Raw genomic sequence first — 25389 nt, 5'->3', positions numbered from 1 at the left:
GGCGCGTCACGTGAGCTCCCGGAGTCATGTGATCGCCGTCTGCGCTGCGCTCAGCGGGCGCTGCTTCCTGCAGGGTCTAGAAGTTGTCGCCGCTTTCCCTTCTCCGTCTCCGGCCCGCGCAATGGAGGAGGAGGATGAGGAAGCGCGAGCGCTGCTGGCTGGCGGCCCTGACGAGGCCGACAGCGGTGCCCCCGCCGCCCCCGGGGCCCTGCCAGCCCTCTGCGACCCCAGTCGCCTGGCGCACCGGCTTTTGGTGCTGTTACTGATGTGCTTCCTTGGCTTCGGTGAGCCGGGAGGGTCGTGGGGAGGTTGGGGCTGATCTTTAAGGAATTCCTGACTTTCTCTTGAGGTAGATTGTCATCGTGGTCACTGGTGCCACCAGGCCCCAGCGCGGCTTCTGTCTTAGGCTCCTGGGCCGCCTCATTTTCCCCTTTGCGGCTCCACCCACACCTGTGGATGCTGCTAGTTACTCCGCGACCGGTACGTGGAGGTCCAGGGACTGAGCTGGGCGAGTTTTGTCCCGCTCCTTTGCCCTTCAAGAAGTCCCAGGGGCTAGCAACTCGCCCTTGAGGCCGTAGATTTGAAGGTTAACTCTAAATTTTCAAGGTTGCTCTCTTGGCACACGTGTTCAGAGGAAATTCAGAAAGCTTTTAATGTTCCTAAACGACTTTCGTTCGTTTCGTTTTTGGTGAGGCAGGGGCTCGCTCTGTCACCCAGCCTGGAGTGAAGTGCTGTGAACGTGGCTCACTGTAGCCTCCACCCCCTGTGCTCAAGCGATCCTCCTGCCTCAGCCACCCAGGTAGCTGGGACCACAGACAGGCACCACCATACCCAGCTATTTTTTTTTAAATTATTTTTTTAGACACTGGGTCTTGCTATGTTGTCCAGCTTTTAAAACACATGAATGATTTTGGTAGTCTTTTATATATTTCTCATCCTCTTTGAGAAAATGTATGAGTGTGTCTTGCTGATAACTTCAGTGAGTGGATATGTTCTCTTAACCTTCACTCTGCCACTGTGAAGCAATCATACTGGACTGGACTTGTGGTAGTCTTGACAGTGGTTTGTTTCACTTATGATATCTGATGATTCTGAAAACCATTTCTTGATAATTAGAAAAAAAAATTTCTTCCTATGTTACAGTTTTTAATTTATTAAACAACTAGTCTAGTATGAATTTGGTTTGAATGCGTTTTTCAGGAGGCTAACTGGAGCCCATGTATCAGCAGGTTTAACAATATAATGATGGATAACTATGCTACTGCTGGACCGAACAAGTAGACATGAAGGATGCTTTGGACTTTGGTTTCCTTGCAACTCTTTTTGCCCTTCTCCCCTGTTTTTTTAAAAGATGATGCCCATCCTTTAGCTTTAAAGCATGACATTGAATCCCTTAAAGGCGATTAAAGCAGAGTTTAGAAACAACAAGAAGAAAAAAAAAAAAGAAGAAGAAGAAGAAAGAACAACAGTGAAACATTAAAAAATTGTCCCTACTTAAGCAAACAGTTTTTTGGTAAATTCTGGTTGTCGGCCTAGGTTTCAGAAACCAGATTCCTGCCTTTCTAATGACAGTTTTTATTCCCATTAGAAACAATAGCCTCATGTACTTGTAGAGTTAGTAGAGCTATGGAGCTAATATTATCTTGTAGCCTACTAAGGAATCTACATTATTTTATCTTTGAAATAAATCTGAGTGCAGGATCAGATCTCTCCCAACTTCTCTTTCTAATCCCCCCAAAGCATGTTTTAATTTAATCCTTTGGAATTCTCAGTTTTATTTTTCTTCGTTCCTGGCACTGTATTCACTAAATTATTTGATTTTAGGTAGTTTGTAGAATTAGACAACTTGTTTCAAATATCGGTTTTGTCAGAATGGTTATACCCCATTCCTTTGTTTCTAAGCGAACATTATTAGGAAACTTAGGTTGTTTGTAATGTTTTTAGTGTATGTGTGTTTGTAAATAAGGAAATAAAGAAAATATAGATGCTTCCTGAAGATGTTAATGAAATAATGTATATGTGAAGCATGATGAAAGTAAAATAGAAAAACATTTAACTGTTGATTGTTGACTTTTTAATTCAGGTTCCCAATATTTGCTGTGTATGAATACTACTAACTTATGGAAATTATTTGATACAACTTAGAAAATACTGGTGGATAAGGAAGTGGTTCAGAAATGTTTCTGTAGTGTCAGCCCATAGTATCAGCATTCAGAATTGTAATTTCAGTAGTAACTGCAACTTGAAACTTTTTTATAGAAAGTATTATTACTTACAAAGCATTTGCTCTTTTCTAGGCAGCTATTTTTGCTATGATAATCCTGCTGCCCTTCAGACCCAGATTAAACGGGTAAGTTGATTTTTCACCTTTATTTCTTTTGTTTTATTTAAAGCAAGTGTAGCTGTGGAGATATTATCAACCCTCAGGAGGCTACTGAATCTGTTTTGACATCTGTAGTCACCAGATCCACAAGTTGCAAAAGATGTTTTTAAGTTGAAACGAGCTACCTACCACAGATAATTCACTGATAGCACATATGTGACTTGGAATTGTTTCAGACCTTAGATAAATTATTATGTGGTATTTCCACAGTATTGCCAAAAATGTGAGCAGGTATTTGTTTGCATTTCACTTTCCCAGCTCTTAGTCACCTGAATGACAAATGATTTGTGAAGATAGTTTTTTTGCCTTCTTAAATAGGTTTTAGTTGTTATTTTTTTTTTTTTTTAAATGTGGATACTGATTGCAGAGGATTGTCCGTGTCAGGATTTTTAGTCTGGTTTTGTATTGTAAAAACATACTTGATATTTACAGTTTTTTGATATTTAGTTAGTCTTTTTTCTTTGCAGGTTCTTTTTAACCTTTGGACAGGGAAAATGCATTTCTCTTTCATTCATTCTAGAATGAAAGAAAAAGGAAGTAGGAGCATGCCTGAGGGGTTGGAGAAGGTAGGGTAGTTAGGGATAGGCTAAGATTATCCTTGTGTATGTGGGAGGAGTCCACATATACAAGGATAATCTTAGCCTATCTCTACCTACCCTGCCCATGTAGCCAGCCCCTGAAATGGCATGTGAACTCAAGAAGTTCCCAGGGTTCCCAGGTGTGACCATTTTTCTGGGCTAGGGGCTATAGGTTTCATGAGATTCTCAAGGAAGTTAGTGAATTACAAATGATTAAAAAAACTTGGCCTTTACAGAAAAAAGACTGTACCTACTTTCTATTTTAGATTGTCATATTTTGATTTGTTAGTTGCTAAACTTAACTATTTGGAAAAAAATAGTTTTATTTTCTTTTCATATAGGATATGCAAGTGAATACCACGAAATTCATGCTGCTGTATGCCTGGTATTCTTGGCCCAATGTAGTTTTGTGTTTCTTTGGTGGCTTTTTGATAGACCGAGTATTTGGAATACGGTAAGCTTGAAAAAAGTTTCACCTGTGAGTAAATCTTACCTGACTGTTAGAAAAATACAGAGCTAGATTAAGGTGTTTCTAGAAAGAACTGAATAAACTTCTGTATTAACTGTGATAGTTTGCATGAGTTTTTAAAAAAATGAATTTTATATCTCTAGAATTGGTTTTTGAAATTTGGTATTTCAGTTAAGGTCAGGACTAGGAAATACTGTTGATACAGGTAATTCAGTTATCTATAGGAAAATTATCACCCTTGGGATCAGATAAACCAGGTTCTGAACCTCATCGTTGCCACTTGCTCATCTTCCTGGCTGTTCTGAGCTGTTTGCAGTTCCCTGAGCTTCACTTCTCTCATTGCTAAAATACAGATGATTCCTACCTTGCAAGGGGTCTAAGGATTAAGTGAGAGATGGATGTACAGTATTTGGCACATAGGTAGTATGTGCTTCTTCCAGCCCCAGTGAGATTTTCCATTTCTGCTTTTCTTAGGGCATAAAACATTTTGTGACCACTTCTGTTAGATGCTGAGGAAGGAATAACACTATAAGTTTGCCATTGTTCATCCTTATTATTGTATGTTGTTAGTGGAACTGAAGAGGAATATAGACTGGGAATATTTTCAGAAGGCAGAGACCAAGATTATGAAAGGTCTTCAAACCATGTCTGATGAATAAAGATTAAAGAAACTTTAAGAGTTTATACCTGGGGACTAACCTTTAAAAGTTTTGAAGAGTTAGAATATGAAGGAAGAATTAAGTTTATTTTGTTTGGTCTCGAGAGAGAATTAGCTTGAAACTTCTGGGGAACAGATTCCTTTTAATATGAATAGTTTGCTTGGTCAGATTGTAAGGAGATGACAAAAATTATCTTGGGACCATAGTGAGTTTTCCAGTGCTAGAGAACATTCAGTGGAGCATGTCATGGCCATTTCACAAGGATCTGGAGAGAGATTTAAGTTTAAGAAGTATGGTTACTCTGATGGCCTTTAAGGAATCTTCTAATACTGGCACTTCATGATTCTAGGGGAACATTGATCAGATCCCAGATTGTAGGATGTTAGACCTGTATAACGTGGTTGGTATTTGTCCTTTTAAAAATAGGTTTTAGTTAGCCAGAATTATAACCACTTAAAATTACTTACTGTAAAATTCCTTGAAATCAATCCTAAACACTTACTAGAAATTTTATACAGAATTTATGTTTTTAAATTGTTTTGACCCTGGGAACTTCTTGAAGATTAGTTGATTAGTTTTGTTTAAGAGATGATAATGATTTAAACTAATATACGCTATTGCTAAAGCCTCTGGAATCCCCTTAGAAGTCTAGACTTCTGTAGATTAGCGTTCAGACTAGGAGAGTTGCTGGCTTCAGAGGGGATGAGCCTTTATTTTCTTTCTTTGGAGGGAATGCAGAGGGGACAAAGAAAGCCAAAGTGAATTATTACTAAAGGACTTTGTGATTACTAATACTAATATAAACAAATTAAGAATTTTTTTGTCTTTCCCTTTCCTTTCTCTTTCTCATTCTTATTCTTTCTTTCCCAAACAGATGGGGGGCAATCATTTTTAGCTGCTTTGTTTGCATTGGACAGGTAAGGAAGGCCAAAACATTCATTGATTATTGACAGTGACTTTAAAATTCTTATCTAATTAATTCCATTGGCAAAGATGTGTTTAATTAATGCCCACTTAATTAAGCAGAACCCAGAAATGCACATGTGATACAATCCATAGTCTATTTTAAGCCTTGAAATAAATGAACATTAATATTTTAACTTCACAGATTTATTAGGGAGGAATATTAAAACCATTGTAGCAGTTGCGATTTGTCATGTTACTTTTTGCTTCTCTTTAATACCTTGAATTTACTTTTTCATTGATTTGACATTAACTTCTACATTATAGGTTATTTTTGCTCTGGGTGGAATATTTAATGCTTTTTGGCTGATGGAATTTGGAAGATTTGTATTTGGGTAAGTAATGCATAATTTTATTTATCCTAATGTATTATTAATGTTCATCTCTGAAAGATTTTTAAAGAACAGTGTCTCTTCTGGGAAGTTACTTCACATTTTTGAAACCTAGCTTCATATATATAAGAGTATTTCTTAGTTGTCTTAGTTTTCCTTTTAAATAAGCAACAATTCTGAGTGGTCCCAGTAAACCCTGTGTGGGGTTTAAGTATTAAATAGTTCTCTAGCAATGATATTTTTCCTAGTCTTTTTGCCTGTTCTGTTGTATTAGAGACTATGATTTGAACCACGTTTAGAAAAGTGTAGACCATCAATTTCTAGGTTAGTGATTCATGGACATTTCACTCTTTGTTAGCAAGTGATGTGAGGGTCCTTTCAACCCTGTCCAAGAGTCTTGCTTGAATGAGCTCAATACATGTAGGCTGACTATTCTGTGTGAATTCTTATAGACTGATTGTTCTACCTGAATTGCATTATTTGTTCAGTTAGCCATATACAGTCAGTAAGCCTATTCTGAGACCAGCCTTGGGCTTGCTGCCCTGAGGGACCCAGATGGAAGAACTAACTCAGTCTTAAAAGCGTAACTTATTCAAGCTTTGCACAGGTATCAGGAGCACGTAGACGTAGGTGACATGTCCCAAAAGTGAGACAAAGAAGGAAGTGAGAGAGAAAGGAAGCAGAATGTATGTAAAGATATGACAGGGATTCAGAAACAGAAATGTGCTTAGAAATGGCCTTACAGATGAAGTAGGCCTTGACAGAAGGACAGGATTTGGGCTAGTAGAAGAGAGGGAAAATATTTTGGGACTAGGACAGAGTCACAAGAAATAAGACTATTTCTTAGTCCTTAATACTGAGGAGGGCTCGTTGTAAGGATACTGAGGAAGTAAGCTCCTAACTGAAGGTCCTTGGAGGAGAATCATAAATATTGGAACGTATTGAAGGAAAATTAAAGCCCAGGAAGCAGGAGAGTGTTGAATATGGAAAGTGAATGGGGGGACTGACTGATGGAGAGCTTTGCATATTGTTCTGAAAAGTGTGAATTTTTATGTTTTCACAAAGCATGGACCACTTTTCCCACATCTGCATTTTGTTAATATTGATGGTGATGTGGTAACCAAGGCCTCTTTTATTGCCTGTCATGGTTATTATTGCAGCCTATCATATGACTCCAACACTTAGCAGTATAAAACAGTCATTTCCTTATGCTCATGGACTTTGTGGGCAGAAATTTGGACAAAGTATAGCAAGGACAGCTTGTCTTTGCCCCAGTGTCTGGGGGCAAAGATTCATGGAAGGCTGGGGCTGGGATCATCTGAAAGCTCATTGACTCACACATTTGACACCTGGACTGGGGTGCCTCAAAGGCTGGGACTGCTGACTGGGGCACTTAACATGTGGTCTCTCCTTCTGGGTTGCTTTCTCATAGTGTGGGGGTAGTGGTTCAGGGCTCCAAGTGCCAGTGTTGGAGTGAAAGGGTGATGTCACCTTTGATGAATGAGCCTTGGGATCACACTGCCTCATTTCCACCATATTCTGTAGGTTGAAGTAGTCACAAACCCACCTGGCTTCAAGGGGAGGGGACAGAGACCCCATCTCTTGATAGGAGAAGTGTCAACATTTTCAATTACTGCATTGCTAACTATAGTATTTCTTTAAAGTTGTGACTTTTCTGTGTGTGTTTTTTTCTATTTTTAGAATTGGTGGAGAGTCCTTAGCAGTTGCCCAGAATACATATGCTGTAAGCTGGTTTAAAGGCAAAGAATTAAACCTGGTGTTTGGACTTCAACTTAGCATGGCTAGAATTGTAAGTATAATGAAAAGCCTGATGAAGCCAAATGGGAAGCAAAAGATTAAATCTTATAGTTATCTCTTAAAAATCACAGGATGAAATGTATTTGTGTATGGTAAATTAGATATTAACTTTTATGTATTTCTCTAGAACATAGCATAGCATTTCCCTTGAGTAAGGCATTTCTAACCTTATTTCATTTAGTAAACAGTTTAAAATGGCATGTACATTAAATTAGTTCAAAGACTCTGAGGATAGGGAGGGATCTTATATGTTTTGTTGTCTGATTTCTTACCCATTTTTGGCATCCCTGCTATGAACCTCTCCACATATGGCTGTCCAGGTTCTGTTTGCCATATTTCCAGGGATTGCAAGCTTGCTCTGTGATCAGGCAGCCCACCTACTTCAATGAACTTCATGAAGCATAACCTCACATAGCAACGAAACCTCCCTTTACAAGTAGTTTTTACTGATGGCTCTTCTGCTCTCTGTAGGGAAAGCTTCCCTCCTCTGCTGTGCCATGTTCCTTTGTAGACAGCTCTTAAGTTCTTGGTCACATGTGCTCATTTCCTGTGGTTGTCTGAGCCACATGACATGGATCTAGCTCCCTTACCATGGTGCAGCCTCTCTGAACTTACCTCAGTTAGCTGGTAGTCCTGTTGGTATTTGGAACCTAGAAATGATCATGGTGTTTCAGGTTTGGCCTGATAGAGGCTACCCAGGGGGTACAACATTATGGTTTTTCTTTCATCCTTTGTTTCAGACAGGGGCTCACTCTTGCCCAAGCTGGAGTGCAGAGGCACAATCTTGGCTCATTGCAGCCTTGACCTCTCAGGCTTAAGTGATTTTCCTACCTTAGCCTATAGAGTAGTGGGGACTACAGATGTGCACAACCATGCCCTGCTAATTTTTGTATTTTTTGTAGAGACAACATTGTGTTTTTATTAATGCAAACTATAAGGTGTGTTGGCAGTCCCAAACCCCATTAGGTTTTTTCCCTCATAAATTCCCATGAATAGAGTATTAAAAAAAATATTTTTTGCTGCTAAAAAATCAAGCTTTCAAGTTTTGACTTCTAATAAGTGTCGTGAAAATACAACATCATTTCAGGGAAGAAGAAATTCTATATAAAAAGCTTTTAATATCATACTTCATCATATGAGTATTTCTGTGTTTTTATACATGTAGGTTCTTTCTAATTTTTCACTTTTAGAAATAGTGCTGTAGTCTAACACTCTTGCTGTCAAAGTTATATGCATCTCTTTTAGTCTCCTTAGACTAAGTGGCCAGGAATGGAGTCATTAAGTCAGTGTATTTCTTAGGATGTCTGAGGACTGTTGAGACATATTTCCACATTATCATCCCAGAGACGTTTACATCCCCATCTGTGGGATATGAGAGGATCCCTTTTATTGTAGCATCGATAGTGCAGGCCATTATTACTTTTTAAAAAGTTACTCTATCACTTTCATAGGAAATACCTAAATATTTGAATTTGTAATTCTTTGGCAAATAGTGTGGTTTTCCGTGTTTTCTAAATTTTATCTATAACAATATTCCTAGAGGCTTCATTGCGAGTCTTGTGCAAGTCAAGATATGTTTGTGGCAGTTTGTAAATCTAGTTCTCTAACAACTTTTTAAAGAAGGAAGTGAAATCAGTTGAGTAAGACTCAACTGACTTCATTTTGGTTACTAGAACATTGGGTTCTTTTCTGTCATTTTAAGTTAGTTATAATTCATTAAGCTGCATTCTGAGGAGCCCTAAGTTTCTGTCCTTCTCTATGTGTGCATATTCTTTTGATGATAGAGCTGGTAGGATTGCTAATGGAAAATATGTGGAGTGTGGGGGAAAAGCAACAGGGGAGCTCAGTATGACAGCACAGTTTTTGCCTAAGCAACTGTAAGCGCTGTAACCTAGCTCTTGATACTCTGCCCACCATCTCCCAAACCAGCTCCCGCTGTAGTTTTCACATCCTCAGTTAAAGGCAGCTGGGTTTTGGGCATGTTAGATTTGACATGCCTGCCATTCATCCAAATGGAAATGTTGAGTAGGCAGTTGCATATACAGGTATAGAATTCAGGGGAAAAATCTGGCCAAGTGATGTAAGTTCAGGAGCAAGGAAAATGCTACTTAAAATTGCAAAACTTGGTAAGATCATCAAGACTGTGAGTGTTGAAAGAAAAGAAATACTGTCAATTGACCAAGCCCTGGGGCCCTTCCCACATTTGCAGATTGAGAAGATTGAGGTGGAGCCAACAAAAGGGCTCCATTGGGGTAGGCAGAAAGGCAAGGGGGAAACTACAGGCTCTGGTATCCTGAAGCCCAAGAAAAGAAATCAAGGCGGAGAAGATGTCAGCCGTGTGAAATGCTGTTGATTAGTCAAACACTACTGAAGACTGAGAAATGTATATGCCTTCAACAATATTCTCACAGCAAATACAGTAGCAAATTTTACATGGCTGTTTTTTATAAATTGCAAGCTAATGGCATTACTCAAATCAACGACAAGGTTAACAGGGACCTACTGGAAGCTTTCTCCAGTATCACCAAAAATGTAAGTTCCGCAAAGATAGGATGTTGCCTTAATTATCCTTTCATTCTAAAATATCTATTAAATAACTATTTATAATCTCTATTAACTATTTAAAATATCTATTAAATAAAATAACATGACCTGGCTTAGCAAGTACTCAATAAATGTTTGCTGAAATGAGTTTTAAAGTAACGATAGTGAAGGAAAATCAAAACGGTGCTGGATCTCCAATCCCGAGCTAAGACATGAATAATAAGGAAAATGAGAAGTCCATTGAAAATATGTGGTATATGCTAATAATTCAAGTGTCTAAACAAATGAAATTCACCAGCTCAGGCAATAGAAAAATCATGGAGAGGTAAATCCAGGACCCTGCCGAGGCTACACAGGGGACAAGAGAAGCACAAAAAAGACGGAATCTATGCCACCCCCAGCAGCTCCATAATGGAACAGCTCTTGGCTGTTTTGATCATAAAATCATCTTACATGGACCCTAAATACATAAATCAGATAAAAGTTGAGCAGCTTTGGCTGTAACTGAGGTGGATGCCTGAGATCTGACTCATTTCTCCTCTTCAAGATCTCGCTACCACTCTCATAACCCCTAAACTGCCTCTAAGAAGCCTCTGAGATTGCCTTCTAGAAACTCAGGACAACTTATATGCAAATATATCTATGCTCTTACCACTTCCCACCACACCCACTGCTAACCACCCAGGGCTAGGCCGCCTCATCTCTGTTTTGGGTTAGTGCTCTAGCTCCCTAGCTGGGGCCTTTGCTTTATCTTGTGGTCTGCTTTGAATATAGAGTGAGCAGAATGAGTCTGTCAAAGTGTCATGCCATTTCTCTACTCAAACCCCAGTCAGTGGCTTTCTCTCTCACACAGAATAAAAACTGAAAGTTCTCCTGTAGCTCTGCTTCCCACCATTTCCTCACTGGGACCTCATCTCATCCTCTCCCTTCTCCATTTGCACTGTTCCAGCCTCTACTCTTCTTGCCATTCCTTGAACTCTCCAGGTGAGCTCCTTTTGGGGCCTGTGCAGTGGCTGTTCCTCTGCCTGGAGTGCTCTTCCCTTAGGTATCCCCACAGTTTTTGGCAAGTTTATACTCCAAAGTCACTTTCAGCTTGGAGGCCTCCACTCCCAATTTTATATTCTCTTTTCCAGCTTTTTTTTCTTCCATTTTTTAAAAGTACTTGTTGATATTTAATATACTAGATATTTTACTTTTTTTGCCAAAAAAAAGTTGGATATTTTTACTAAAGAAAGTTGGATACTTTTATGCTTTATTTGTTTTTTTGAGACGGAGTCTCACTCTTGCCCAGGCTGGAGTTAATTGGCACAGTCTTGGCTCACTGCAACCTCTACCACCCTGGTTCAACTGATTCTCCTGCCTTAGCCTCCCAAGTAGCTGGGATTACAGGCGCCTGTCACCATGCCTGGCTAATTTTTGTATTTTTAATAGAGTTGGGATTTCACCATCTTGGCTAGGCTGTTCCTGAACTCCTGACCTTGTGATTCACCCGCCTTGGGCTCCCAAGGTGCATAACTTTTACTGTCTTCTTTACGGACATTCAGAGGAAGATGTTTTTCCCCCAGATTTCAGTGCCAGGAAAAGTTGTGTTTTTTCTGAGTTACTGGTATATTTTTGTCATAGGTACTCTGGATTTTATAACTCATGTTTCACTTTTGCTTTGGCTGGTAAGAAGTTCTACAGGTACTGTGTTATTTTTTATACTAGCTGTCTCTAATAAATAGGCTGTTTTTTGTTTTTGTTTTTGTTTTTGCTGTGGTAACTGTCTGTGGCTTTATCTTGGTTTGTCAATTTTTTCTTGTGTTTTTTTAAGGAAATTACCTCCTGTTTAATTTGGATCCTATTATACCTATTTCTCTGAGCCACCACAAAGCCCTTTTTTTGAACAAAGCAGAGGTATATATAATTGAAAATACTACTGTTGGTTTTCTTTCCTTCTCATTTAGGGAAGTACAGTAAACATGAACCTCATGGGATGGCTGTATTCTAAGATTGAAGCTTTGTTAGGTTCTGCTGGTCACACAACACTTGGGGTCACACTTATGATCGGTGAGTGAGTCCCGTGTCCCACATCTCATCTCTCCTGAAAGCTTGTCATAGGAAGTATCGTAGCAGGGAGGAAGGAACACTGGAATTTGTGTCACTATGATTATAGTTTTGTCTCCAGGGTTCTAATGAACTCTTTGACATAACTAGAAATAGGCTATCATTTACCCTATTTGTATATTAATTTCCACGTTCTGAAAATGGATTTAAAATTTATTAAAATGGATGGCATTATTCCTTGTTGTCTACTTATTTTTATTTTGAAACAGAGTCTTGCTCTGTTGCTTAGGCTGGCAATGTGGTGATCTCGGCTCACTGCAACTTCTACCTCCTAGGGTCAAGCAATTCTCCTGCCTCAGCTTCCCAGGTGGCTAGGATTACTGGCTCCCACCACTGTGCCCAGCTAATTTTTGTATTTTTAGTAGAGATGGGATTTCACCATGTTGGTCAGGTTGGTCTCGAACTCCTGACCTCAGGTGATCCGTCCACCTTGGCATCCCAAAATTCCGGGATTACAGGCATGAGCCACCGTGCTGGGCCTGTTGTCTACTTTAATATTGCCATTTGCATCTCATACATAAAAGGTTATGTATGTAAAAACTCTTTGAGAACAACCTGAAAATTTATTTAGGTCAGGTGTTAATTAAAAGTCCGTAGCATAAGGGAGAATTGTTTCCTTTTAATCAGATACTGACCTTTTCAGTCAGTGTGCCTGGAGGGCTTAGATTTTATAGAAGTCTGGTGTGATATGATACGGTTGAAAAACTGCTAAATTGTGTCAGGAGCCCTGGGCTCTAATGCTAGCTCTTACTAGTTCTGTCTTCTTAGACAAGAAAGTTAACCATCTGTGTCTGTTTTCTTTTCTGTAAAAGTACACTTCTTTCGACAAGACTGTATAGGTCATTACTGTCCCTAAGTTCTCTTGGCCAAGGCTCCATGGTGCTAGTTGCTGGCTGGGTCACTGGGAAGTGCACAATGCCCTCTGGGTTTACCCCTTTTGCCTTTTCTCTGGGCAGGCAGTTTGTCTAACAACCCACAGTGTGTATTTGGCTGTTTTCAGGGCTCTAGAGAGACCTGTGTGATGATAGGGTGAAAGCTCTGTGCCCAAGATACGCACATCTTTTATTCCATTTTTCCCCAGTTTTTAAATTGCGACAAAATTATACATATTTATGGGTACAGTTTGATGTTTCTGTACACAGATACATTGTATAACAATCAAATCAGAGTATATAGCATATCCATCACCTCATGCATCTATCTTTTTCGTGGTAACAACACTCAAAACCCTCTCTTCTAGCTATTTTGTAATATACAATACCTTGCTGTTAACCACAGTCACCCTACTGTGCAATAGAACACCAGAATTTCCTCCTTCTAATTACAACTTTGCACCCCTTGATTCATCTCTCTCTGTCTTCCTGTCTTCCTGTCTTCCATCTCCTCCCCAGTCTCTAGTTAAACCACAGATCTACTTCTACTCTCAGGGTTTTTTTTTTTAAGATTCCAAGTATGAATAATATTTGTCTTTCTGTGTTTTATTTCTTATAATTCCTTGATACATACAGTATGGTAAAAAGAGGACAATGGAGTGGTCCTCTTTTTAGGTAATCCTAAACAGGCAAGCATATTTAAAGATTCTTCCAAACTCTCCCTCTCAAATCTTGTGTCTTACTGAGAACCTCCTTTTTACTCTTAAATGCTTCTTAGTATTCCATGTCATTTCCTCCACAATGGGGAATTTTAGAGTAAGGCTTTTAGAGCCAGAAAAGACCTGTGCCATCATCAAGTCAAATCCTCTTATTTAAAACTGGGGAAATTGAATCTGAGAGAGCTTATGTTCTATGTCCAAGGTGATTCAGTTTGTTATAAGCGTCTTTTGGAAGTTCTTCCTGAGAAGTGTACCGTTATTCACTCTTTATCCTGATTTTCTATAGTGATATGAGACTGGCATTAGAGAGATACGCTGTTCTCACAGGAAAGAGCTTGAGAGTACTGTGCTTTGGGAGGGTGGGGCCCTTGGGCTGCCAGAGCAGAGGAGCAAAAGCTGGGGACTCCGGGAAAGCATCCGAAGGAAGAGAGGTAGTTAGAGAGCCAAATGTGGGTGAAGGGGAGAAAGGAAGCAAAACACACTGCCATGTGATTACCTACGCAACTGTCTTGCATGTTCTGCTCATGTACCCCAAAACCTAAAATGCAATAAAAAATTAAAAAAAAAAAAAAAAAAGAGGCTAACTTGGCTTTCATCATTTTTTCCCTGGCATCCATTGACAATTGGTGCTTAGAGTGAATTAAGAAATGAGGACTAATTCAGTAGCTGGTTATCAGCTTTCTTCAGTCTGTATGCTGCATTACAGGACTAGACTAGCTTTTTCTAGTCTTTTCCTTCTAATCTTTAACTTCAAACTGGGAAATAATATAGTAAAAGCTACTATTGTTTGCTGGGTATTTAAATGTACTGTTCCTCTTCTGTCCTGCTTTAGTAATTGTAGATTTTCTCATGTCTGTAGGTGACATCCCTTTCAATTGCTGCTTTCTGCTGTTTATGTAGTGTACTTCTCTTTAGGAACCTTCAGTTTGGTTCTCTTGTCGGAATCTGGTTTTCTTTTTTTTTATTTAGGGGGTATAACATGTGTTCTTTCACTAATCTGTGCCTTGGCTCTTGCCTACTTGGATCAGAGAGCAGAGAGAATCCTTCATAAAGAACAAGGAAAAACAGGTAAGTCTAAATGAAAAATTGGGACTTCAGGAAAACAGTGGCGTTTGTGAGATTTGACAATAAGTTCCTAAAGAAGTGTTATAAAACCAGGTGGAGCTTAATACATGATTTTTTATTTCCAAATTGATTTTTACTTTTCTAAATTTTTAGATATATTTCTTTTCCCCTTAAACCTTTTGGCAGAATTTACATTCTTGATTGTTCTTTGTATATTTGCAAAATGGTTATTGTTCTTGGAAGGGAGCAGGGAAGGTAGATGCCAGTTTTAGGTTTTGCTTTTTTTTATGTTATGTCTATGTAAGTTATCCCAGAAATAATGTTTGTGTGATTTACTAGAAAAGCATTTTTAAAAAACTGAATTGCAAAGATTAATCACATGATTTTAAAATATAATCTTGATTATAGATGAAAGCCCCTTAGGTATACAAAATTATGCTGATAGTGTCTTCCCTTTCTTCTCTAAGGTGAAGTTATTAAATTAACTGATGTAAAGGACTTCTCCTTACCCCTGTGGCTCATATTTATCATCTGTGTCTGCTATTATGTTGCTGTGTTCCCTTTTATTGGACTTGGGAAGTGAGTATTCTCTATGTTTCCATTGTTTCTTGTCCAAATTATCATGAGAGTTCAATCACATAAATATAGTTTTTAAAACAGTAAATCTTGTGTCTCTGGTTATAGCTTATATTTTCACAGGAATTACTTTAGATCCCAGAATATACATTTTATTTTAGCTTAAGGTTTAGTATTGGTTTTATACTTTTACTGTTCTTTTGAAGAAATACCTGTATTAGCCTGTTCTCATATTGCTAATAAAGAACTGCCCAAGACTGGGCAATTTATAAAGGAAAGAGGTTTAATTGACTCACAGTTCTATGGGGCTGGGAAGACCTCAGGAAACGTATAATCGTGGCGGAAAGGGAAGCAAACACGCCCTTCTTCACATGATGGCACGAGAGAAAAATGAGTGCCAGCAGGGGAAATGCCAGATGCTTATAAAATCATCAAATCTCGTGAGAACTCACTATTATGAGAAAAGCTTGGGGGAAACCACCCCCGTGATTCAGTTACATTCCACAGGGTCCCTTCCCTAACTTGTGGGGATTATGGGGATCACAATTCAAGATGAGATTTGAATGGGGACACAGCCAGATCATTTCAGTACTTAATAATGTTTGATTTGTAATATTGATTTGTTTTAATAGTTGATTTTAGACTAGTATTCTTTCTTATTCCCTCATTATTCCTTGATTAGAAAGGCTCTTACTGAGAATGGAGACTGTTGGTGCACTGTTACTGGGCACATCTTCATTTGTTAGAACTGTAATTCTGCCAGACTTAAATTCTGGGTTCAACATGGATACAGAGAAGGGAACAACACAAACTAGGTCCTGTAAGGGGTTGAGGGGGACTAGGGGAGGGATAGCAGGGAGTTGGGGCTAGGGTAGGGATAGCATTAGGAGAAATACCTAATGTAGATAAAATTTGGGGTTCAAAGCAAATTCTTCTTTGCTTTATCCTCTACTCCTCCCTCCTTTTTCATTGGCTGCTGCTTATGTGTGTTTGTGTAGGTGTATGGTTTATACCCTTTAAGTTCAGGCTATCCTTTTAAATAATTTGAGACAAGATCCCTATTTATTATTTAGCAAAGTACCCAGCCAGTACTGCTTTTAAGGAAAAGAAGCAGCCTTAAGTCCCTGTGGTAGTATATTTGATTTTCTGAAAATTTGTGTATATTGCTTACTGCATACCAGAAAAGGAAAAAAATAGGCATCATATTTTATTTAGTAAACATTAATATAAATACTGAAGCTTTAGCAGATTGCTTTAAGGTGAATATCAAATAAGGTGGGAAATAGTATCAAGAAAGAAGTTGATTAAATGAGTTATTTTTATTCAATTTTATTTTTTGAAAACAGAGTAGTTCAGTCTAATATGCTAATTTATCTATCTTTTTAATTTTAGAGTTTTCTTTACAGAGAAATTTGGATTTTCTTCCCAGGCAGCGAGTGCAATTAACAGGTATTTTTATTAATTTTTAAGTGCTTATTGCATATGAAGTGTGTGGGTCTTTATAACTAAATGTTATAAGAAGCAAAAAAGAGGTATGTGACTTAACTATTTTTAGTGTGAAACTGAGAGTACATTGGGACTTGAATTCCAGGTGGCCATGTTTAAGTTAGTGGACAACCAAAGAAGTCTTGGACTGCTTTTTATATTTCTATTTTCTGATGACCATTTTATAAGAATGTTAAATGAGTTAGGATTTGCTTTGCCTGATATTTTCAGGACTTTCTTGATAGTCATGTTTGGCTGTGTTGCATTTCATGAAATGTCTTGTGTTTTCTCTGGGCAGTGTTGTATATGTCATATCAGCTCCCATGTCCCCGGTATTTGGGCTCCTGGTGGATAAAACAGGGAGGAACATCATCTGGGTTTTGTGCGCGGTAGCAGCCACTCTGGTGTCCCACATGATGCTGGCCTTTACGATGTGGAACCCTTGGATTGCTATGGTAACGTCTGTGTTAGCACGTGGTGGGCTCAGGGCTTCAGCAAGGAGTCTGTCATGTTCATCTTAAGTAAGCATGCTCAGCAGATTCAGATGACAAGGCCTGTGATAGTGGGGAAACAATGACTTGATTCCAACTTCTACAAAATAATTATTTTTAAAGTATAATTATGAATTATTAACATATGAGGTGTCTTTTCATTTCATTTGATGAATTTAACCAGTCAATTTGAGTGCTGAAAGAGAATTTGAAATAAAGTGTCCTTATAAAAGCCAGGATGCTTATTAGCCCCATTTGTTTTTATGAAATAAATGACTTAAAAGAAGACATTCCATCATAGATGGCAAAAAACAAAACAAACAAAACAAAACTACTAGACCAGTGACCACTTTTTTTCTTTGACTTGCTTAGTAGGTTAAAACGTGATAATAAATTCAAGTTTTTATTATTGTTCTTCAAAACGTCATTTTTAAGACCTGAGGCCATAGTGCTGCATTTCCTACCTGTTAATAAAGGAATATCTGGAACACAAATATTTGTGCAGTGAGCGGGAATTTCTGTAGAAGTGTTTCTGCAGATCAGTACAGACTCCTAGAAGCAGGAGGCTACAGCAGGGGGTCTGCATATTTAACCGCTTGGTAGAGATTGTAAAACCTCTACAATAACTTTCCACCCATGTATAACTCCAGAAATGTGCAAATGTGACTTTTTTAGCATCCTTGCTAGTCGTGGGCATTGGCATTGTGTTAATCTTTGCCAGTCTGATAGGTATAAGTGGTACTCATTTAAATTTAAGTCACAACATTTCCTTTTTAATAGAAGAAGAAAATCAGCATTGAGTGAGGTTTACCAAGCGTTGGTGGTGGTCATTGGGTGTTGGTGACTCAGAGGTGGATGTTGGACTGCTGGCATGACGTTGCCTTGATTGCCTGATCTGTAGTTCCCAATAAATACTGGAAAATTAGCTTGCCTGAAACATGACTAAGAACTTTTAAAAAATTACCTTTATTTTCTTCTTGGTTCTTGACTGCATATTCGGCCCTAGGCCGTTATGTATGGTGATAATAGGATGACAAGTGAAAACGGTTAAGACACTAGAGGGATACTCTTAGGGCATAGACTTTTTTATATATTTTGAATATGAATTTTAGCCTAATCACAACGAAATTTGCTTGAATATTCATATATTAACTATTCTGTCATGTTTGCTAATCTGCATTAAAGGAAAATCACCTTTTGGTTAATGTAAGACCTTGACCTTTTTCTGTGTTGCTTTCTATAGTGTCTTCTGGGAATCTCCTATTCATTGCTTGCCTGTGCACTGTGGCCAATGGTGGCATTTGTAGTTCCTGAACATCAGCTGGGAACTGCATATGGCTTGTAAGTATTTACACTGTGGATCATGATGTCTCTCTTTGCTGTGTCAATTTGATTATCATATAAAACTCCAGATCTGAATCTGGTTGTCATCAGCTTCTGGAACAGCTGTGAACCTGGAGATAACTGGAAAAATCAGTAAATCTGTTTAAGATACTGTTGTGGCCACTAAGGAGCCTCCAGGAAGAGGGCTGGAGTAAACTAACCCAGAAGAGATCCTGGCTGACATTACGATCTCCCTATCTGTTTATGTGAAGCTTCTCAATGAGAAGCTGAGTCCAGTCCCTGGCACAGAAAGGCAAAAGGGGGAAACCACACCTGTGGTTGGTGTTCACATGACCCTTCTTTCATTCACCATAAAGGTATTGAGTCCACATTGCACTTAATGAGGCAAACTCCCTTACCTTTGAGTAGTCTAGTAGTGGAAATAGTTATAGGGTAAAAACCAATCCAGAATCTAATCCAGTCATCTCTGGTTGAAAACATCTCTGAACACAAATAGGATGTAGTTCACAGATACTAATATTTATAGTGAAGTGTTAGCCTATGTGTGAAGACCTTTGAAAATGAAACATGTCTTTATATTTCTGCCATTGTAGCATGCAGTCCATTCAGAATCTTGGGTTGGCCGTCATTTCCATCATTGCTGGTATGATACTGGATTCTCGGGGGTATTTGTTTTTAGAAGTTTTCTTCATTGCCTGTGTTTCTTGTGAGTATTTCGTGTGACAATATTTAGTTTCTTTTACTACATAACAGCTTGTTCTACTTTTACTTAGGCATATCTCCCAGATTGGCCTAATTCTTGCCTGTGTATTAGAATTTCCTAGCTGGTGACTTTCTAGCCCTCTGAAGATGCACAGGTATTTTTCAGGAGATCCCTATCCTTAAAGGCAGTGATGGAGTTGGTTTCATATTCTGTTTTAACTATTTACAGTTTTAAAAACATATTTTCCCACTTAAAGTGGAACAATTTGAAGAGTCCTGAGTATGTCCCTAGTGTGACTCTTTGGAAACATTGGTGTAATTTAGGTTTAAGTGCTCATGGTTATTTATTAGGCAATTTTAAGTGGCTTTTAATTTTTGTAATTTCATTGGTTTGAAATAGGAAATATTAGGAAACTTGGAAAAAATATAAAAATAAATTAGCATTTTTTCATAATCTTTACCATACACATAAATTTGTTTATCTGAAAAGAAAACTTTCCTTAACACATTAAGATGTATTTATACTTCAGTATTGTGCTTAAAATAACAAACCACATTGACGATTTTATCAAACTTTGTTTTCATTTATAGGGAATAAAGACTATCCATACCTGAAGTGTGGTATTTGCAGATAATCACTTATGAGTTGACTTGAATGTGTTTTATTATCTCATAAATAAATGTACATGTCAAGTTTTAAAGATAAATGTTTAAAAAAGTGGGTCATCTAAGAATTTCAGGTAATAGGTCATAAAATGTTTTTTGTCTATTTTTGATGCTGCAGCATGTGGTTAAATGTCAGTCCACAGTTCAACACATATATTTGGGTCTCAAACCAAACACTGTGCTATTTGAAAATGTTTTTCTATTATTTTATTTTATTATTGCTACTTTCTTAGAGTTAGGATTTGTCTCTGTCACCCAGGCTGGAAAGCAATGGAGCAGTCACAGCTCACTGTAACTCTGAACTCCGGGGTTCAAGTGATCCTCCCACCTCAGCCTCCATAGTAGCTAAGACTACAGGTGTGCATCACCGTGCTTGGCTAATTTTTACATTTTTTGTAAAGATGTTGGCTTGCTCTGTTGCCCAGGCTGGACTTGAATTCTTGGCCTCAAGTGCTCCTTTTGCCTTTGGGATTACAGGCATGAGACAAAATAATAAAATAATAGGGCCGCTCTATTGTTTTAAAGTAAATTAAACAGTGTTCTTCACTTATTAGGGAAAAAGCTAAGGGAAAACGTGAATTTTGAGGTCTTGACTTGCTATGGGCTTCTGGGAGTCTAATGATCACATTTTAATGTTTGGTTACTTAAAATTTATAAAATGGACATGGTGTTTTTAGACTGAAAACCCCCAAAAGATTATTGTTTGGCTTTCTCTAAAATGATAAACAGTCGGGGGCTGGCAGGAGTTTTTGGTAAGTCCTGCAAAGGACCAGCACTGAGAAAGGGAGAGGAAAGAGGGGCCGGGCTAACCTGCGGCTGGGGTGGCTCCCTTTTTTGTAGGGGCCTCAACTTCTTTGTTTCTGGCCCTGCCACCCCTGGGCTGAGTAGCCCTTGGAGAAAATGCTTTGTAACTTATTTTTAGTGCTTTTGGAAAATAAAATAATGTGAAAATAATATTTTAATTTTAAATGCCAATTAATAAAGGTTTATGTCCAAGCTTTACTTCATAATTGTGATTACTTAGGAATCATTGAGAAGAAACACATATTTTAAGGACCCTGTTTTTTCACTCCTAGTGTCACTTTTATCTGTGGTCTTACTCTATTTGGTGAATCGTGCCCAGGGTAAGTAGAAATCTGATATTTGCTTCTCAAACCACAGTGGTCATCTTGTGGGGTCTCTGGGTTGTCTGCCTGTTTGGGGGCCAGTGCTTTAGTTCATGCGGTAATGACTTTCTGTTCATAATGCTGGAAACACATGTGATGATATAATACATAATTATGTTTTCTGGGCCTTCAGATTTATTAAAATTGCTGTCATTTAAAAAATCTTCTAGCCAGATCAGTTTCTTATAAAATCTTATATGTTATTTTTACACTGGCATAAAGAAATATGGCATTTAAAAAGTAACCTAAAGCCCCTCTGTGTTATTGTCCTACATTAAAACAAGTAAGAACTAAGCAAATTTATAGCTATAATTTACATTTTAAGGTTGAAGATGTTTGGTTTATAATTAGAAATTAGAGGTTTTTTTTTTCTAATTCATACTATATGTATTAGTGCATTTTTTTGTTGTTCTTTGTAAGATTTTATGTTGCCCTCAGTAATTTTTCTAACTGCTTGCTCCTAAAGGGTATTATATATATTTAGTGGAATATAATATAGAGCTGTTTAATGTTAGGTCATTTCCTTTTTTTTTTTTTTTAATAGTTTTCTTTCTTTCTTTTTTTTTTTTTTTGACAGAGTCTTACTCTGTTGCCCAGCCTGGAGTGCAGTGGTGCGATTACAGCTCACTGCAGCCTCAGCCTCCCCAGCTCAAGTGATCCTCCCACTTCAGCCTCCCAAATAGCTGGGATTATAGGCATGTGCCGCCACACCCAGCTAATTTTTAAATTTTGTGTAGCTATGAGGTCCCACTATGTTGCCCAGGCTGGTTTCAAACTCCTGAGCTCAAGCAATCCTTCCACCTTAGCCTGAGATTTACAGGTGTGAGCCACCACATCCATTCATTTCCTTTAATTTCTCTTAATTTTCATTATTGAATATTAATACAATGTCCTAGTTAACACCTGAAGCAATACATAAGTCCAAACTTTAAAAAATGCTTAAATCAAGGGGTGATTATTTCACATAAGAATTTCATTTTTTTCCTTTGGGAAGGTTCCAGTAGATGTACTATTTCTTTTTATCATCCATAGCTTTTTCTGTTACTTAAAATACAGTATATCTGTGCAAATGGTTGCATGTATGTGTGTATGGTTGAAATTTGCTTATTGATAATACTTATATGGAAAAGATTCTGTGTTTATTTGTGTCTTAGGTGGGAACCTAAATTATTCTGCAAGACAAAGGGAAGAAACAAAATTTTCTCATACTGAGTAAGTATAAAAAGGGTGAAAAGTCGTTTTTATTTGGAAATCTTAAATATGAGCATTTCATTTCAAGGTTTGGGCTTTGAACTTTTTGTTTGAGTCTCACACCTGTCATCCAGGCTGGAGTGTAGTGGCACAATTATAGCTCATTGAAGCCTCAACTTCCTTGGCTCAGGCGATCCTGCCATCTCAGCCTCCCAGGTAGCTGGGACTGCAGGTGTGTGCCACTATATCTGGCTAATTTTTTGTATTTTTAGTAAAGATGGAGTTTTGCCGTGTTGTCCAGGCTGGTCTAGAACTCCTGGCTCAAGTGATCTGCCTGCATCAGGCTGGGATTATGGATATGGATATGAGCCACTGTGCCTGGCCTGGGCTTTGAACTTCTAACAGATTAGTCTTTCCTGAGTTTTGAGAGCTATTATGTCTGGAACTATTATAAAAAAATTCTTGTTTGATTCAGAAAATTTAAAGATGGACATTAAGGCTTAAAAGGAAGGAAGAAAATCGTGTGTCAGTTGCCCTGTCAGAGAGAGAGAGAGAGAGAGACAGAGAGACAGAGAGAGAGAGAGAGAGAGAGAGAGATCTATGGTACTTGTAGTTTATCGGAGGAAAGGCCTTTGTCCTAAGTGCCTAGGCTGAGCTTACCCTTCCATTTTTTCCAGATATTTTCTTTTTTTTAACTAGTGGATAATTTTTCATCTTCTGGTACCAATACATGGTTCTATGTTCTCTGACTCATTTGGAAGAGATTTAAGTATATAGCATGGTGTTTTATTTTTTTCTAAAAGTATATACTGAACCGTAATAATGATTCTATTTCCTGTTATTTCTAATATTTTTAGACATTGAAGTTTTTATGATTTTAAACATTTATTTGTAAATATATATACCATGTGCTCATGATTTTGTAAACTTTGACTAGGTTAAAATCTGGTAGAACAGTCTGTGTTTTTGAGATGGGATGGCTTTGGTCATGTTAAAATCACTTTTAGCAAATACATCTTAATCATAAATATGAATTTTTAATATCTTTATGATAGTCTCATGTTAAATTTGGAAACAATATAATAGTGGGGGAAATGGTTAAATATATTATGACATATCCATGTAATATGTTAGAATCATGTTTTAGAAGGATTTTTAATGTCATAGATGTTTAACATGCTGTATGTTAAGTAAACAAAAGATAAAAATGCAAATATAATATCCTAATTTTATTCAAGAAAAAGTATGCTGTCAATTGCTTGTCTTAAACCCAATTACTTATGTATAATAGAAAAAAATACCACTAGAAATAGCGTCAAAATAATAATTAAAACCTCAGACTATTAATTAAAACCTCAGAATATTTTTCAGATTTTCTACATTGATCTTTTGTGACTTTTAGAATCAAGAAGAGTTAAAAAGTTATTCAGAAAAATTGTGTAGCTTACGATTTGCTATTACATGTCTTGTAATGCATATGGTTTTCATTTTGTAAGTCAGATGAGCTTCATGTTTTTTTCTTCCTCTTTTTGATAATTTATTGCATTATGTTTTGCAGATGAGAAGTTTAAATGAATGTGTCATGAGAATGGACTTAACACGTCATTGGTTTGAAAACCTCCATTTAAAAAAATTTAGAGTTTAGTCACTAGAAAAAATAATGGACTGGAAAGTTATATTTACGTCCACATACACCTATTTCAAGGTGTATTTGTGAGGATTATTGTAGCCTGTGTCTTTTGTATTGTGTGTTGCTGGAGAATTCTACTTTTAGTAGGCTAATCAGTAATGAAAGGGTTAGAAAACTGTTCTGGAACATCCAGGTGAACTTCAGGAAGGACAGTGAAAAATAGAAAACATTGGAGCTTCTGTTGAGATAATCTTCATTAAGTATATACCTTAGGGATATCACCTTTTCTTTTCTTTTTTTTTTTTGAGTTGGAGTCTCGCTCTGCGGCCCAGGCTGGAGTGCAGTGGTGCAGTCTTGGCTCACTGCAACCTCTGCTGCCTGGGTTCAAGCGATTCTCCTGCCTCAGCCTCCCAAGTAGCTGGGACTACAGGCACGTGCCACCACGCCCTGCTAATGTTTTGGTATTTTTAGTAGAGATGGATTTCACTATGTTGGCCAGGCTGGTCTTGAACTACTGACTTCGTGATCTGCCTGCCTCGGCCTCCCAAAGTGCTGAGATTACAGGCATGAGCCACAGTGTCCAGCTGGGATACTGCCTTTTGTCTTATAGCTGGAAAAAAACTTTGAGGGGAATAGAAGGGCTACTTTATACAAAATAAACAATGGCATTTTCATAGGCTTTCCTTTTAGTGGTAGGACATAATGCTAGGGAATATGTGAAGATGTTTTTATAAAGTCTTTCTGATCATGACTAGTAGCAGCTCATGCTGTACTCTGTAGTTACGTGGATTGCTGAGCAGTGACCCTTTTGAATTTCTTATTTCTGTGTTACTGAGGACCCTAATCACTTAGGGATGTAATTTTATAGTACAAACTTTCTGTACAATTTTTCTTATAGTCTAATTAGTAACTAAAAAGTGTTCTTCAAATTATAATTGCCTATTTACATGGATAAATAAAAACACTGCAGAAGGAGTACTTGATGTCTTCTTTTGATTTTAAAAAATACATAAACCTTGATTTTAACTTTTATTCATGCAGAAGATTATCTAGAAGAAAACCCAAGTTAGAGTAAAGAAACCTTGCCCAATTACAGTCATTGAAAGATTGTGGGGTAGCTTTTTCTCCAGAGTAGAACTTTAAGTAACATTTGTAGTTTTTTATATTAAGTAAAATGTGAATATGAAGCTTCTCTGATAAACTTTAAATACATTTTAATGTTTTTCAGCCTTAACATACTATTTGTTAAAGTCAAGGAATGCAGATATTTTAGACAAAATACGAAACCAATGTGGTTAGCTGATTGCATTGTTTAAGTACCTGGCATAAGCTTACATGTTCGGAAGCAGATTCAAAGTACGTTCCTTATGCAGGGTAGCTTGGTAGCTTTATTTACAACCGTTTACATCTGTTTTTCTGACTTACAGTTTATTGTCATTGATAGGGTTTGTCTCTGTGTCCCCGCCCATATCTCGAATTGTAATCCCTACGTGTTTGAGGGAGGGACCTCATGGGAGGTGATTGGATCGTGGGGGCAGTTTCTCCCGTGCTGCTCTTGTGATAGTGAGGGAATTCTCATGAGATCTGATGGTTTAAGTGTGGCACTTCCCCTTCACGCTCTTTCTCTCTC

General features: G+C 37.8%; 1 protein-coding gene across 5 annotated transcripts; it reads left to right on the top strand.

The window, feature by feature from the left end:
- Positions 1-20: 20 nt before the first annotated feature.
- MFSD1 (major facilitator superfamily domain containing 1) lies at positions 21-24734 on the top strand. 5 transcript variants are annotated; one of them, XM_002759449.6, is made up of 16 exons: positions 21-284; positions 2298-2350; positions 3303-3415; positions 4964-5006; positions 5320-5387; positions 7086-7194; positions 11693-11795; positions 14413-14511; positions 14976-15087; positions 16477-16533; positions 16868-17024; positions 18304-18401; positions 18998-19110; positions 20849-20896; positions 22093-22150; positions 23688-24734. In XM_002759449.6, exons 1-16 carry the CDS (start codon positions 122-124, stop codon positions 23689-23691), a joined length of 1398 nt encoding a protein of 465 aa, XP_002759495.1. In that variant the 5' UTR covers positions 21-121; the 3' UTR covers positions 23692-24734. The 5 variants fall into 5 exon arrangements, with proteins under 5 accessions (XP_002759495.1, XP_078210082.1, XP_017821215.1 ...); XM_078353956.1 differs by lacking the exon at positions 3303-3415; XM_017965726.3 differs by lacking the exon at positions 23688-24734 and having other exon boundaries at positions 22093-22154.
- The last annotated feature ends 655 nt before the right edge of the window (positions 24735-25389 follow it).

This window comes from Callithrix jacchus, chromosome 17 (genome assembly GCF_049354715.1).
Source record: "Callithrix jacchus isolate 240 chromosome 17, calJac240_pri, whole genome shotgun sequence".
NCBI classification, from domain to species: Eukaryota; Metazoa; Chordata; class Mammalia; order Primates; family Cebidae; genus Callithrix; species Callithrix jacchus.
This window is presented reverse-complemented; position numbering and strand designations above follow the sequence as displayed.